This window comes from Protopterus annectens, chromosome 9.part0 (genome assembly GCF_019279795.1).
Source record: "Protopterus annectens isolate FY-2018-M chromosome 9.part0, PAN1.0, whole genome shotgun sequence".
NCBI lineage: Eukaryota > Metazoa > Chordata > Ceratodontiformes > Protopteridae > Protopterus > Protopterus annectens.
Genome location: NC_056743.1, coordinates 1,730,676,610 through 1,730,694,398, shown reverse-complemented (window position 1 = coordinate 1,730,694,398; position 17,789 = coordinate 1,730,676,610). Strand labels below are relative to the sequence as shown.

At 37.9% G+C, this 17,789-nt stretch overlaps 1 protein-coding gene across 1 annotated transcript in view; it reads left to right on the top strand.

Annotated features, from left to right (window-relative positions):
* LOC122810771 overlaps positions 1–17,789 on the top strand; it is a 447,989-nt gene that overhangs the window by 236,348 nt on the left and 193,852 nt on the right. The window contains exon 4 of the mRNA XM_044082332.1: positions 3,968–4,160. Coding sequence (XP_043938267.1) covers positions 3,971–4,160 — 190 coding nt within the window. The 5' untranslated portion in view covers positions 3,968–3,970. The remainder of the gene's footprint in view (positions 1–3,967; positions 4,161–17,789) is intronic.

The window sequence follows — 17,789 nt, the reverse complement described above, 5'->3', positions numbered from 1 at the left end:
AATCACTGCAGCAGATGTCTTATTTTTTCAGAAATATACCGTTTTTTTGCCATTTTGTGGGTGGAGAAATTGAAGAGTCTCTATCCAAATGGAACATACCCTGAGTAAGGTAATGGTCATATCTCAGTTACACTATGTCTGCTGCCATGACAGAGCAGAGTGTGGGTAAATACAGCAAACTACTAATAGATCAGTGCATCTAAAGGTGGTATCTGCAGTGTATCGGCTCAAACTAGCGTTAGGTCAATGCATCTAAAGGTGGTATTTGCAGTGTACCTGCACAAACTATTAATAGATCAGTACATCTAAAGGTAGTATCTGCAGTGTACTTGTACAAACTACTAATAGATCAATGCATCTAAAGGTGGTTTCTGCAGTGTACCTGCAAAAACTACTAATAGATCAGTGCATCTAAAGGTGTTATCTGCAATGTACCTGCACAAACTGGTTTACTATCATTATTGTGAAAGGCAAAACATTTGGCATTTGCAATAATGAAAATAAACATCGAAATCCAACACTCCACTCCTACACACTGTCGACCCAAATGCTCGACACATTTGAGTTGACATTGTCACCAAAAACATCATGTGATAGCCATATAGGAGCTGATGTAAATCAAACTCATATATGACAAATCACGTTTTTGATGGGGGGCAAGCCCCCTGCATCCCCCAGTGGGGCCTGCACCCCCCACACCCCCTGCTACTAATATATTCCAACTCTGAGATCACACTACAGTGGGAATATGGATGAATTTCCACTCCCCACTGTACCACGACCTCCGTATATATAGTCAAACAGACTTAAGTGAATGCACTACTGCATTCACATGTGTCTTTGACTATCCCATACACTTTTCATTTTGTGTATGACATTCTGATTTTCAGCAGCATATGTGCTGACAGAATATCATTCGAACAAATGATAGTAAACCGCAAAAACTACTAATAGATCAATGCATCTAAAAGTGGTATCTACAGTGTACCTGCACAAACTTCCAATAGATCAATGCATCTAAAGGTGGTATCTGCAGTGTACCAGCAAAATGTACTAATATAGCAATACATCTAAAGGTGATATATGTGGTGTACCTGCACAAACTACTAATAGATCACTGCATCTAAAGGTGATATATGTGGTGTACCTGCACAAACTACTAATAGATCAGTGCATCTAAAGGTGATATATGTGGTGTACCTGCACAAACTACTAATAGATCACTGCATCTAAAGGTGATATATGTGGTGTACCTGCACAAACTACTAATAGATCACTGCATCTAAAGGTGATATATGTGGTGTACCTGCACAAACTACTAATAGATCAGTGCATCTAAAGGTAGTATCTGCAGTGTACCTGCACAAGCTACTAATAGAGCAGTGCATCTAAAGCTGATCTGCAGTGTACCTGCATCTTTTACTTGAAAGAAAATATCAGTCTTAGACAGTGAATAGGATACAGATGTAGGCAGGACTTTTGGTGTGCATTTTTTAAGAGTTGGCAGGGTAGAGTCAATAGTGTAGCAAACATGCTGTCAATACTGTAGATACATTGATGATTTAATATTTTTATGTGATGGGGAGATGTCAAGGTTAATGACATTTTAGGTGATTTACATAATAATCTGTTTGGTTTATGTTTTGATGGAGTACAAAGAGGTAGGAATGTTATCTTTTTAGATCTAGAATTGGAAGGTGTTGTAAATGTGGGAGTGAGAACTAGAATGCATAGGAAATTTGAGGACGGCACACACTTTTTGCATGGTTGGAGCTGTCACCCCCCCCCCCCCCATTTGATGAGATATTTACCTTATGGAGAATTACCCTGTATAAAAAGACTTTGCAATGAACAAAAGATTCTTGAGTTCAAGTTTAAAAGACATGTGATCAGTTTAAACAGCAGAGCTATGATAGCTCTTGTATTCAAGATGCATATTTAAAGCATCCACTAACCAGCTAGCCAAGGATTATAAACATGATATGGCCAGAAATAATAAATGGTATAGTAACATTAGAGGTGGACCTAGAAATAGAGAAAATAAAATTATGTATTTTGTTACAGAGTATAATATTTTTGCTGATATTTTTTCAAATATTGTGAAATATTATTGGGATTTTTTATTTAAAGACAAGAGTTTAGTTGGGTTGCTCCCTGATAAACTATGTTTTTCTTGTAAGAGGGACAGTAATGAGAAGGACATGTTGGTTCATAATTATTATACCACACTGGTTCTATATAGGAACATGGGTGTGGGAGGAATTGGTACTATTCCTTGTAAGCATTGTTCTGGTTGTACACATGTAGTTCAGTTTTTTGACAGAATTAATTATGTGATTTATACACCTAAGGAGTTATATAGTTGTAGTATAGAAGGGGTAGTATATGTCCTGAAGTGCCCGTGTAATCTTTTTTACATAAGAGAAATAAAAAGAGGATTTCGAACTAGGTTCTTAGAACATTTGCGGGATATAAGAAACTAAAGGGTGGACAATTCAGTTGCCATACACTTTTGTTTGTGCCATAATGGGAATGAAAAACTTCTTCAGGGTATCATGTTAGAAAAGGTAAAAACATTTATGGATAGAGATGTAAAACAGAAGCTGCTTTATAAAGAGAATTTATTTATTTTGAAATATGGTACTCTGACCCCTAATGGCCTAAATTTAGAATTCAATTGGAAAGTGTTTCTATAACGTGTAGGGTTCTTGAACTCAATTGCTTTATTTTACATGCTTATTTTACTTGATTGTTTTTTATTTAATTGTTTCATTGAATTATTTCTATTGGTGGATTTTTGCAATGCAGTGATGTATTTGTTTGCTGGTATTATGTTTTTTGAGACTCTTGAAAGGCCTTTTTGGCTGAGGCGCTGGAGCTTGTATTGGTTTTTGTACATTTTATATTTAAGTTTGGGTGTCTTTCACTGGCCTTCATCATTATTCAGTAGTCTGTTTAAAGATGTGGGTGCCAACCTCACCCTATGGTTCTGGCACCCTTATGTATAGACAGAAAAAAGCAAAAGGTAAAAATAAAATAAATAATCATCTGTAAAATTGTTTTACCATATCAGAAAACTTTAAAAGTATATGGCACTATAAGTCCATGATAGAGCAGCCACGCTTTAGGATCAGTCTTCCTGTTTCAGCCACACCCAAACATTTTTGTTGTTACTGCTCAGGGATAAAAGTCAAATCTTGCTCAAAAAAGATTTCAAGCTGCATTCTCTTTTTTGTGTGCACTAGCAGTCACTGAGAAAACGGCAGGACACCTACTATGGTACAGGAACCAAGGAAACTTCTTTAAATGTGGCCATCATTGCTGAGTGCATGCTGACTGCAATGCTTGGAGGTGACATCATTTGTTGGCATGTTTGTCATAGGTCAGCACTCATGAAATGTATAACATCTGAGGTGCTTTATTATAGTTTTAGGTATTTATGCAACTACAGTGGAAGTAAGTTCCCATACCGTGACTATTAGTGTTATGTCTCAGCACTTTTCTAGATTACATGCCCTTATCACTTTAACGGTACAAATGTAACTAATTATGTTACAATATAGGTGCTACTACATGTACGCAGGATTAAGCGAGGAAGTTCAGTTTACAGATTCTGCCTGAGGTAACATAATTGTATTTTGAATGAACAGACTAATGAACTAAAAGAAAAATGTGATGTGCTTCCATTTCAGAGTCCAGCAGAGTTATGTGCATTTAGTGTTACCATTCAGTATTTTTCTAACTTGACACTACTCCTGTCCACAAATTCATATTAAAAAAAAAATTACAGTGTGTGTTTGATATCTGTAAAATCTGTTGTGGAGTAACAGAATTTTGCAAAGTGAGGTAAACAGTGATAAAGATGAATCATCTTGTTGCATATAAGAGACCACACGTGCATTTATTATGAAAAAGAGTATCTATTAATGTAATAATGTATTCATATATACTTTTATTTATTTTACAGGACATGATTAACAATCTAGTAGACAGTGTAAGAGTCAATGATTCAAATACTACACTGCAGAATAAGGTCCGGCAAAAAGAAATAACAAGATTCCTTAGGAATGTTGAAGAAAACATTGTACATGATGTGCTTTCATCACTGAACAAAAGTGGAGCAACAGAAGAAATAATATACCATTATACAAATGAAACTGGTAATTAACATATTGAAAAAATATTGCTAATGGATAATACTTTGCCTTCATTTTGCATTAACCTTTCTCCAAATTACTCACCCGATCTCCTGTAGATGAATAAAACATCTAACACTTTGATCACCATACACATCAGTTGAATTATGCATGTTTTTGAAGTACACAGAATTGTAAAGTAGTTATCTTAAGTGGCTAGGTAACAGCATTAGAGAAACGGTGGGCTTTCCTTTATGAACAACAAGAGTCAACCAATGACTGGAATTCACACAAGTGTGCATTGTACCTTTGCTGCATTAAAGCCAAGTGGGCTCACAGCATGTAACAGGCAAAGGTCAGCACCAGCATACCAGTTGTAAAGCCAGAAAACAAAGTAGATGGGCAGTATTAGCAGGTGGTAGCATTCACAAACAATTACTTCAAAATAAACCATTCCATGGTTCCAAGACAGTACATCTCAGGTTGCAATGGCTTGACAGTCAGCACTGGACCACAGGAGAAAGCCACAACAATGCAGCATAGAACAGGACAGCATTGTATAGGAACAGCCACACATGGATGTGCACTGCAAATTGCTAAATGTGTTCATCATCTAAATGTGGAGGAAAACTGATAAAGTAGGAAATAGATGTTCATTAAAGGGAAAAGCACAAGTGAAAGCAGTAAGGACCAAATGTAGAAGAAAGATGTAGCATAGTTTTAATGAAATACGTCCAGTTTTCACAAAAGGATAGAAAAAAAGGTAGTAATGAATGACCTTGAGTAAAATAGAAGGAAAAGGCAGCTAGCAGGTGCAAACAAACACAGAACACTGGCACAGGCTGCCGGGGTGATGAGCATTCAACAGGTAGGGTGGACAGTGAATGGTTACAGACAGAGGGTACACAGCTAGTGACTGAAAGGGCTGGGCAAGGTACGAGCAATGACACAAAATGGATGGGTAATATTAGGAAAGTGATAGGAGGGCAGCTTGCATGGTAGGCTGCCAGACTATACCAAAGGACAACATACCCAAGATATACTAATGGCAGAAGGACTGCATACTGAAAGGCATAATACAGTGACAGGACTGTTGCCTCGCGGATTGTGCAAGCATTATAATAATGAGGTAGCTGAAAAAGACTGGAAACATGACCCACAAAGCATTAAGAAAATTATGATATTAATATCATATGGGACCACCTGTTACCATCATTTCAAAAAATAAATGAGAACAAAACAGATATAGAAGTCCAAGAAAAGAAGATGAAAGTAATATTGATCACTGAAATGCTACACCCAGTGACTACATTGTATTATGTACAACGAAATGCAAAATCATAAAATACATGGATTTGCAGGCAGAACTGAGTACAGTGTGGAAGAAGGATACCCAGACAGTTCCAATAGCAATAGGAGCAATGGGTCTTATAAAAAAGAATGTACAGTCATACTTAGATATGGTACCGATACATATAACTTTGTATGAATTGCAGAGAGAGTTATTACTAGGCACATTGCAGGTGCTGCAAACAGCACTTCTGGCTAACATCAAAGGTTGAAACAATACTAATTTCATGAACTTTAATTATGCTTTGACTTAGGAATGTGGTCTATTCCCAACACAGTGATGACTGCATTGTTTCCCCTGTATGAGTGTTGTCTGTAGTATCAGACAACACCTGCACCAGGTTGAACCAGACATCATTCTAAAGGAGCCATCATACCAGCCAGTAAGAGCCCTGTGGTTTTCTCTACAGGCAGCAGCCATGACCACTCAGTAAGTAGGCCTTGTCAAGGAACAATGCAATAGACCCATTTATACTGTCACACATTGATGAATCACATGCCATGCAGCATAACACTGTACCACAGCATGGCACTACACATGCTCATAGAGCTGCACTGTTAGATGTGCAGAAATGCCACATTCCTCATCCTGAACAGTGCTTCATTGCTCACACAACTAGGTATGGATTGTGTAGTGCACAGACTGAACAGGCCACACACAGCATGTTGTCATGCTAAGTGTCTTGTGTTAGTGTCATATATAGTGCTATTGCTGACTTGCTCAAATCTATTCTGAATAATAGGAATGGAAAGTATTAGAATAGCTGTGAAAGTCCAGTGGATGTGATATATTAAATAAGGAAAGAGGGAGATTTGTGCTGAACTGTACCCATTGCACAACTGCATGTCTGTGTTTCTTGTCAAGAGGAGGGAGATTCAGTGTGTAGTTTGTGTAACTTATACATATGCTGAATGGCACATGTGTGGGTGATCCACCACAAATATGGCACACACAAGGGTGATAACACAACTTGTAGTCATGCAAAAGCATGCAGATACTGAGGCACCCTGTTGCCTACAGCCAGATAAAGCAATCACGTATGCCTATGGGTAGATGCAATGGTCATAGGATATTGAGTGGAACATGGTGGTGCATATAGTGTGGGGGACTGACATGGCTCTATATACCAATCCATTTAGAGGGCAAAAACAACTTTGTGAGGATGCTGTTTGTAGACTTCAGCTCTGCATTTAATATGGTGGTACCAAAACAACTGATAGAAAAACTGGCACATTTAGGAATCAGTAAACATCTCTGTAACTGTATCCTGGACTTGCTGACTGAGAGACCATAGAGGGTGTGTTCAGTTAAGAGCACATCAACGTGCATCACAATTAACACCGAGGTTCCACAGAGATGTGTTTACAGCCCACTGTTATTCACCTTCCTGACCCACGATTGCTATGCTAAGCACAAGTCCAACCATATCATCAACTTTGCTGATGACACCACAGTCATGGGGCTTATCACAAGGCATGATGAAAGGGTGTACAGAGAGGAAGTGGTATCTCTGATCAGTTGGTGAAGAGGGGAACAACCTGAACCTAAATGTAAGCAAGACCAAAGAGATTATCATTGACTTCAGGAAAAGGAGAACAAACCACCCAGTGCTCAGGATCAAGACTGAGAGTGTGGAGAGGGTTAAAAGTATACAATTCCTGGGTACACACATATCAGAGGATCTCTCGTTGCTGGGAAACACCAGACAGCTGGTCAAGAAAGTGCACTAATGCCTCCACTTTCTAAGAAGGCTGAAAAAAGCTAAGCTTCCTCCTAATATTCTGTCCATCTTCTATTGAGGTGCAGTAAAGAGCATCCCCACCAGCAACTTTGCAGTGTGGTTTTGAAGCTGCACAGTTAAAGAAAGGAAGGTGCTACAAAGAGTGGTGAGGGTTGCAGAGAGAGTAACAGGTTCCAGTCTTCTTCCATCGTACAGCTTTATTTTGTAAGAAGTATTCGAAAGGCCACCCTAATACATGACAACATGCATCCTGCACCTGGACTGTCTAACCATCTAGCATCTGGCAGGAGATATTGCAGCATCCACTGCAGGACTACAAAATTCAGTAACAGTTTCTACCCTACAGTGATTAGACTTCTAGGTTATACTCCTTGGGCACTAGTCCCAGGGGTATGGACACATAATAAGTCAATTTGTATTTATTTGTGTAATATATACTTACATATATTCCAAGTAAATGCAATATTTATTTATTATATCCATAGTCAGTATTACTTAACTCACTCAAGCACAATATTAGACAAATAACTTAGGCATTTCAATCTGTAGTGTGTTTTGTATTATTTTAAATAGGGTAGTTAATTTAACTCAGGGGAGGGTATTCTTTTTATATATGAGTGTTGGTAAATGTCTCTGCTCTTTCTTGCATGTATTGGGGTAGTACTGGATTTGCCAGTTATGTTTATTTCTCTACTTGTATGTGTTGTTTCAATTTCCAATCTCAAGAATTGACCTGATGCATGAGATTTCATTTAGGCTACATGTGTGTAGTTCTAAATAACAATAAAGATTACTTTGACTTTGACTGATATACGTAGAGGGTGTAGTACTTTATATAAGACCAAATGTGGTAACTACAGATGATCCCCAGGTACATACAGTGGGAGGAGGCCATGGGCAGTTACACATTTGTAGTGTAGCTAACACTATACACTCACTAAATGATGAGATTAATCTGCAAATATACAAAATATGGTATGGCCACCTGGGAGAGGTAACACCTGGAGAGGTTCCTAACCTAAACCCTCTACATGCATGGCATGCAACTATTAGCCAATGCTGCTGCTGCTGACCAGCATGTCAGGGATGAAATCTGATAGAGCATTCTGTGAAATGTGAAAACCATGGCAAGATAGAAAATGTCCTCATAACAAGCACAAAAGTGGATTACAAGTGTGCTTTCTCATGTAAAGTAGATGGTTTGCAACATCAAGGTCAACAGAACCACCACAGAGTTAGACAACCAGTACAGAAACGGCTGATGAGCACTGAGGAATTTTTGTTGTTGCTCATTATCAAGCATGTCTTGAACCTCACAGCATGTGGTGGCTTGGATGTGGGTGTAGGCCTGGTATCTACCACACATGTGTAAACAAATGAAGGAACAGGTTATTAGTGACTGTACTGTACTATCAAGTGTATATATACATACTGTGAAACGAATATGATTGCTGGCGACTTGCATCTCTATCCTGTAGGAACTTCTGGTCTGTGAGTGGAGTGACATCCTGCCCAACAAAGCATGTCTTGCATGGTATTGTATAACAATTTTAAACATATGTCTCAATATGAATGCTGCAGGGGGATAATACAACCTTAGGGCTTTGGACTCAGACTAGTATATCTTTCATGCCTTCACATATTCTACTTGTGGAGGTGCCCAGAACAACAGGAAAATAGAGGGCTGTCATCAGCAGGCATGCTGTGACTAACAGTGATGGCATCCTACTGATAACAATAGCCTGATGACACAGGGACATAATCTGCAACACTCTGGAGGGAGGGAACATCTACACCTATGGATGTAGACACCACTGTGGAGTCTGTTGCTGAGTGTATGGCCTGAGTAGAACATGATGTATGACCCATAGCACAGAGTTCTAGAAAGGCTCTTTCTATGTCTTCATCTGGCGCAGCCACTGATATGCACTTTCTTTGCCATTGGTATACCCATCATAGGTGAGAGATACCAAAGATTTCAATGTTCCTATGACTTCTGTACTGACTTGGATAGGCAAACTGCACTCAGAATTAGCCAGCAGATATGTAGGTCAGTGTTCCAGATGCAACAGCTGCTACATACAGCATTCTCAAGACTGTAAGTTTGGTCTGTGGAATGCAAGAAGATTATTGCCACCTAGACACTGACCTTTACTTTTGGCACAATGAGACTATGCTAGTACTGTGATCATTACTGGGGAAGTTTACATGCATCAGTGCTTCCATGTGGTGTGTTATGACTGCATTCCCATCCAGCTCTGATGCTGAGGTGTTAATGGCTCTGGGAAGGGTCACAACATGAGGTGCACATGTACTGGGCTCTTAAACATCACAGGAAACAAAGCTGTAGACACTGCACTGGTGTCAATTTCTGGCAGTTGACCTGGCATCCATGGTCATGGATGAAGATATTTCTCAGCATCTTGTGAAGATAAGCCTCTTGTGGGTAGCTCTGTATAGTCCTATAGTTCAACCACATCCTTGCTATGCTACACATGCAGCACAGCCACAGCTAGCTGGCACAGTATATTTATCCCCAATGGCAAACCGACCCTGGCCTGCCCAATACATTGTAATGCGAGTAAAGCAGTGGTATGTGGTCTATAACTATGGACCAAAGCAATGTCATCACAAAATATGATACATGCTATTACACTCTGGCTATGCTGGGCATTGCATGGCCTGGCAACACTGTACATCAGACATCAAAATAAGTACATTGGATAGGGAGTGGACAGAGCACAGACTGACATCATCATTAGCACAAGTAAGAGGGATACAAGAAATGAAGAATGTAATCCAGGAGACTCAACAATCTCACAGACTACACAACTGCATCATTCATCTCCCATAATCTTACCTCACACTGCCATGTTGCAACCAACTCAACTACTCAGAACAGATTAAAATAAATGAAACACTGAAGGAGTATATCAACTCAAATAACAAAAGGCTGGAAAACTAGAAAAAGCTTTAAACAGATATTCAGATGAGGTGATAAAACTGCAAAATCAGAGATCCAAATGAAGAAAAGGCTGGTGGAATATAAGACTGCTCAAGAAGAGATGTTTAAAAAAATTATAGAATTTTGAGGAAAACCTGAGATTTTCTGCTGTTCCAGAGAAGCTGGAAGTAACAAACTGTATTAATTTATGAAAGCACAAATAAGCAACTGGACTGGTATTCCACAACATCAGTTATTAATTAAAAGGGCACATCATATGTATGCTACAAACCTGGTTATGAGAAAGCAACCTAGATATTTAATAGTAAAGATGCAATCCTACGAGCAGAAGGAGTTGAGTCTGACAAAACTGTGACAGGAGGACAGAGTACTACAAGCTGGAGACAGTAGAGTGCTCATGTAAAATGATTACTCACTGTATGGCAGACAGCAGAGGAGTAACTTTATTCCACTAATTAGGAATGTTGCAAAGCAGGCATAAGGTTGAAGCTGCTGTATCCAGCTATTTTCAGGATATTCATGCTAAGGGAGAAATAAAAAAGTGTGTCTAGCAAAATGTGAGCTATGAAAAAGGAGATTCTGCTTTTGTTCTTCTGGTAATAAAGCCAATGGTGAGACTGTGCCAATGAAACCTATTCCAATGTTTCAATGGAAAATGTTTGAGAGATAGAGAGAAGTCCAAGAGTTGACTAGAAGAAAAAAGAGTATATTCAAAATGAAGTAGAGACTGGATTTGGGAAATGGAGATCAACAGGAGTAAAACCAGCAACTCAGAAATGGACAAATAAATGTGGGATTACAAAGCATTAATTATAGTTGTAAAATATGACAGAACAAAAATACTGGACTTTTTCAACTTTGTTAAGCTTGTAGGGGACTCTAAAGCTTATGGCCTACTTCATGTCATTAATGTTTGGAAGAACATTTAGGAGAGGGGATGAGGATGGAATGAATTTAACTGTAAGTAAAACAAAATTTTGTTCTTAATAGTAATATTTTTGCAATGCATGATATAATCTGCAGGCTATAAAGTAAAGCTTCCTCAGTTATTTTCAAGTGTAATGAAATACTAAAATAAATATGTGCCCTTTTTTCTGCCTTTCTTTCTACTTGTACAATTTTAAGAAATGTAGGCATTGCAATGTAAAAAACAAAAAAAATGTCTGGTCGAAAGAGCATGGCACAAGAAACCTTGATGTGCTTTTTCTCACTCTTGCATAGGGGAATGACTAGATTAAGGCCCTTGGCTTGATCTAGTAACACATTTTAAGAGAAAGCAAATAAATAAAAAAGAACATTGAATATAATAAAAAGTTTTCCTGTATCCAATAAATGAATGCTTGTAGAAGCAGTTATGTATCTGTTTTTCAAGCGTCCATGGAGACAATCTGATAAAGAACAATACAAACTGAATACTTCTTTCTTTCAATGGCTAGCAGGTGATTTTTTTCTGAAAGCATTCAAGTGTTTTCCCATGTTTATATTACATTATCAAACATTTACAAGTTCGAATATCATATAGTCGTCGCCATATGATCAAACTCGTAAATGTTCTGAAACATAATAAAAAAACACAAAAATTAACTCCTGAACATCTTAAGCAGTGAAACTTCATACTGCTCTTTACATTTTCTAACAGTGAAACTTCCTTCTTTGCTTTACATTTTCTATCTTCCCATTCTACGCTGTAATGGAGATCTCCGTTGACACGCTTGCACATCGAAAAATTCGAACATATGGTGCCGGCCATATGATGTTCGATTTTTTCACTGTGGTATAACATGATATAGACCCTTTTCCCAATCTGAGAGAGTAATAAAGATAAGACAAAAACAGATAGCACTTAGTAGAAGCATAGTTTGTACCATGTATCTTACCATGGATAACCTTCCTTTCAGGTTAACCAAAGTCTATGAGTGAGCCTGTCAATCTGGGGCAATTGCTCCTGTTAAGATGACAAAACTTCAATATTTGAAGATGTACATAGTTTTGTGTGTTAGTATTAAGTTACTAGGTTTTTGGGGAATATTAGGGGTATTTTTAGAAGGCTTTCAATAAACAAAACATTTTGAAAGATGCAACATAGGCTCAAATGGATATGACAAGAAAAAATATATAAAAGATCAACCTACCAAACATTAGTGTCTGCTTGTAACACAAAATATGGAAGTGGACACTTAACAAAAAAACTGTCACATATAAAAGGAGAGAATAATAACTTTATGACATAATGACACTTTCTATATTATCTTTAAATGTAAATGGTCTCACAGACATATACAAAAAAGAAAGAGTAGTGAGCTATATTAAAATATGTAGAGATCAAATAGTTATGCTACAGGAGACACATTTGGAAAGAAGTGAACATGTGAATTTGATAAAGAAAGGTTTTCAGGATGGTTATTAGTGGAATACCTGGGACAAAGAAAAATGTGAACACTTATATTATTTGCACAAGGAGCTCCAATAGTGATAGAAGAAAATAAAAACAAGATAATAATAGTATATTTGTAGCCCTAAGGAGCTAATGGCAAGGGGGAATTACACTGGCATGTATTTATATTCTACCTAAAACTGCTATAATGGAGTTTAAGAAAACTCTGGGAGAAATAATCAGCTTTCAGCAGGGAATATTACTTATAGGTGGGGATTGGAATTTTATTTGTAACAGTTTAGATGCATCTGTGGGAACCAGAAAGGAAAATATAACAAAAGAGTGCAGATTTTTGAAGAAATTTGTAAAAATATTTGGAATTGAAGATGGAATTCAGTAGTAAGAGTTTGGAGTGAATTTAAATATTATTCCCTAAAATACAAAAACTGGGCTAGGCTAGACAGAACTTATATTTCACAGGAACATGAGCATTTAATTGAAAGTTTTGATATGCATCTAATGACTATTTCAAAATGTGCCGATAATAACTAAAATAAAAATGCAGGGTAATGAACAAAAATGAGACACTGGTGCTTTCCTACATATTTGTTGAAAAGAGAGGAATTTAAGGAATGGGTAGTGGAAAATATTCAGGAGTCATTATAAAAGATTGAAATTTCTTCTTTTTTTTCTATTTTATACAACAAACCTAGCTTAACTTTTACAATGGAATAAATGGCTTTGACTTTGCCATTTTTACTGTAGATGGCTCTTCACCTACTATTTTCGTAATTCAGCTATATATTCTTTCTCCAGCTGGCTTTACTCTGATTACATATTTTTGCTTTATGTACACTGTGTTAGTATAGTGTTGACTCTTTCAGCAGACTCAGAGGGAAACACACCTGCATGAGTAGCTTGTATCTCCTATAATTCACAAAGGAACATGTGTATGCACGTTGTTAATGTGGCCAGCAATGCTGTACTATTCCCTTTCTAGTTTGCAGCAGTTGTATTTGTTTTTCTCAGGAAGAGTTTTTGCATATCTAAATATTTTTGCTGATGTAAATGATTCGTGCACTGCTAAGGGTTTCTTGGACAACTAATTAACTGCATTGATAAATTCATTGTTGATAAGTCAGATTTCTAAAGCACTAATGGTTGTATATTACTGCATCATTAATTACTGCATTGTTACACTTGACCTGTATATGTTTTAGATGCTAAACTATTAATTGGTTGTGCTCTATCATCTTGTTAACTATCTCTTTCACTTCCTTCCAACTAACAACTGTTCCACCTAACACTCACACTTCCTTTTTTTCCTTCCAACTACAGGGTAATCTGTCACTGACCCATACTACATCTTTAACTCTTCACATACAGGCACACTCACCCTATGCCTACTTCTGCCTCTTGCACACATACTTGATAGTGTCTTCCATCTAACCTCCTCTTTTTTTTTCCTGTTTCCTAATTTAGAACTTCTGGCCAATCTCCACAGTTTAGAACATACAAGTCCAACGCTCAACTGAAACTCAGAAACTCTCCAACAAATCTGACCTAGTGGTTCTACAACCTACCATCCAGCTTGTGTATGTTAATATCCAACTGTATAACTGTTAACATGATTACGTGTTTAGAGTGTCACACACCACCGAGCTGAACCCCTGCTCTACTCTTTTCCTATATTTAGTGTTTCCTTACCTTTAACTCACATACTACTATCCCCATCCCAGTCCTTTTCCTTCTATCACCTTCATCAACTTGGCCCCCCTGTACTCACTCTCACCACCCTGTCACTCAACACTGTTCTGCTACCCTTAAGTGCTCTCTGTTCTAGTTGTGTTCCTTTTTACTTAAGTCTGTGCTTGCTACCACCCTTTAATAGTCTCTGTTAGCTACCCTTACCATTGTGCTACTAATTACATCACCTCAATAGAATTACTTATCCTCTTTTATTCTTTTCACTTACTGCAGTGGTTGCAAACTTTTTTTCTTTTAGTTTTTCTTTGCAATGGTTCTGCCCTATTGCGTAACCAGTTTCAGTACTTGCATCTCCACTGATTGCTTTTTTTCTCTGCTATCTGCAGCCATCTGCTGCAACCCACTCTGTTGACCATCACTACTGTTAAATGAAAAATACTGTAATAAAAAGATCAATACACAGGAGGTTCAGGTTCAGGTACTTTACTAGTGTACACCAGGAGGCAAAAAACATACAAGTACAGAATTTTGTCTGAATAAAACAGAAAGTACACAACTTTTATAGTCTTTCTTGTTAGCCATTGCCTACCAGACTGACGTGGTCAGTCACAAGTTATTTTACATCATTTTAGCTTACAATATTCTATTCATCAGAGGTGCTGATACTACATTTTGCTTTCAAAAAGAATTTTGGTAAACAAGGTGGCCTTGCTAGCCACCTGGTTAGTTATAATGTCCTTTTTATGAAAGTTGCCACTCAAGGTTCTAAGCTAATTCGAGCACAATAGCAGATACAATTCTCAATACATTTCTCTAACCAACTCTTTGTTTCATGTATCACTTCTTCCTTGTAGCGGAGCGTTATCTAGGAACATGTACAAGGCCAATTGTTCAAGCAGGATAGAGCAGAAGATTCTCATTATTTTACACTTTAATTTCCTGACCCAGCAGATAATCACTTGTGGAAAGCATAAACATTAACTTTTGCTGTGCTAGCAGCTGCCAGGGTCAGAGGCCAACTTGCAGAAAGCACACTGCAGTTTCATATGAATTCATTTTTCTTGTCATAACATTAATAGAATAAAAATGTATTAATCCCTTCTTTGCTTCTAATAAGCATTAAACATATACATTAATACATATTTTTCTAACATTTCCCCCCTGTTAATACTTTTTATTCTATTCTCAAAAGCATAAACAGTTTTATTTCTTCTCCTAACCTCTTCCACTTAGGACTTGCAATTAGGAGAGTCATTCAGTTTAGACTTCGGAAATAATTTCATTTGGAGCCAGTTTTTCAAGTTGAATGTCTTGATACAGGGTTTCAGAGACAGACATATCTATGAAATCTTTAATTAGTCTTTTCATGCAGGGAATTCCACAACAAATACATGCTCCCAATAGGAGTAAACCTACACAGATGGCAATCACAATGTTCATTAGGATGGTACCCCACCCCCCCAAACAAATTCTGGAAAAAGTCCATCAGTGGGTTTGGGCCTGGTTTGGTCATGGCCGACACTTGCTGAATCACCTCCAGATGGTTATTAATTTCATGCTTATTGTCTGGTATATAAGAACAGCACTCCTCTTTTATCAGCGCTTTGCATTACCACCTCTCGCCGCCAGGGTGAAGTCGAGAGCCATACGATTTTGCAACACAACAGTTCTCATGGCATTTAGTTCATCAGTCACTAATTCGAGAGCAGAAAAAGTTGCATTACTCATTACTTCAAGAAGTTTCGACAGTTTTCTCAGCTCCCAAATCGATTTTACTGCACCATATGCTGGGAGTATACCTGCCCAAGATATAACAGCGTCACTCAAGTCCATATGTGTCAATTTGTCTTTGTCCTTCATGGAGTTATGGTCTTTCTAGCTTGCTTCAATTCGCCCTACTGGATTCACAGATTTCTCAATTGGATCTTCAGTTTTCTTGGTAACATCTCTTACATTCCGTGTTTTTCCCAGAGGCAATTCCGCAGTGTGTCGTATGGCCAGAACCAGGTAACCCAAAAAACAACTGCCGGACCAATTCTCAGGTAGCCATTTGTATGCCCTTTTCCCACACACAAAATAACAGTTTTCAACTTTAGTGCTAATACACACTCGCCCTGCATGAAACATTTTCTTATCTACGATTGACAATTGTTTAAACAAAACAGGATTTCTTTGCATTTCATTCAATGTCATTTTCATTGAGTTTAAATATGAATCATAGTTAGTATTGCAAACAGTATTCCCACAACTAGTCTTAATATAACATTTATAAGATATTGTTATGTTACAGTTACTCCAGCCCACCTGGAGAGTATCGTTTTTATAAAAGCACACAGTCCCCTTTTGTGTAATAGGTAAATACAATGCTATTTTATCCTGTGATCTCACAGTTGTAGTGTCAAAAAGCAGATTTTCCCAAGTCTCATTGATCCCTAAAGGAATAGTGGACATTAGCAGTCCCCGATATGCTGTTGGTATAGCTGTACAAATCCAGCAGTTTGAAATGTTTAAAGTCTCGCATATACACGTTTAATTGCTAGGTACGTGTTAAAGTTTGGATGCCAGTCTATGGGTGATTCATCACGTTTATCCAACTTTACTTGTGTGGTTGAAAAAGGAAAACCACAACAAAAAGAAAATTGCCACTAGTACAGTTAATAAGTGTACAATCAATAAGATGATTATGCAACATTTCTGAGGTTGCTCCACATTTCTATTTGCTCTATTCTTGGTCATTTATTTCTTGTTGTGTAACAGTTACAATGTTCTTATCAAGTTGAAAGTTCTTTACCGGTTTACAATGCGTCAAATGAATCCAAGAAGTCCTCTCAGCTACTCTGACCGCAGTAGGCGTTGCCAATAATACCTGGTACGGTCCTTCCCACTTCGGGCTTGCCCAATTCTTCCTCTTTGTTACCTTCACCCAGACCCACGTGCCTGGGGCTAGAATCGCTTCCAATGGTCTGGTCTGTTCTTTAGCTGAAACAGAGTTAAACTGCAAAAGAGATTGATTTGTTAACAGTTTCCTCATATAACTAGCTAGTGAACTATCAGCCTCCTGTTCTGCAGGCATGAGAGGTTTCCACTGAGGTACATAATATGCCCTGCCAAACACCATTTCAAAAGGAGTTAAACCCTTTGCATTTGGAACTATTCGCATACTCAGCAATGCCAGAGGCAGACAGTACACCCAGTTCTTCTGTGTCTCACTAACTTTCTAAGTTTATTTTTAAGGACTCCATTGTGCCTCTCCACCAGTCCTGCAGACTGAGGGTGATAAGCACAATGGTTCTTCAGGGAAATCCCAAAGAAACGTCCCAACTGCTGTATGGTTTGGTTCAAAAAATGTGTGCCATTGTCACTATAAATCCTTTCTGGTATGCCGAATCTAGGAATAATCTCCTTTATGAGGGCTTTCGCCCCTGTTGTTGCATCTGGGTTTCTGGTCGGAAAAGCTTCCACCCATTTAGAAAACATATCTACAATGACAAGGCAGTACTTTTTGTTATCACATT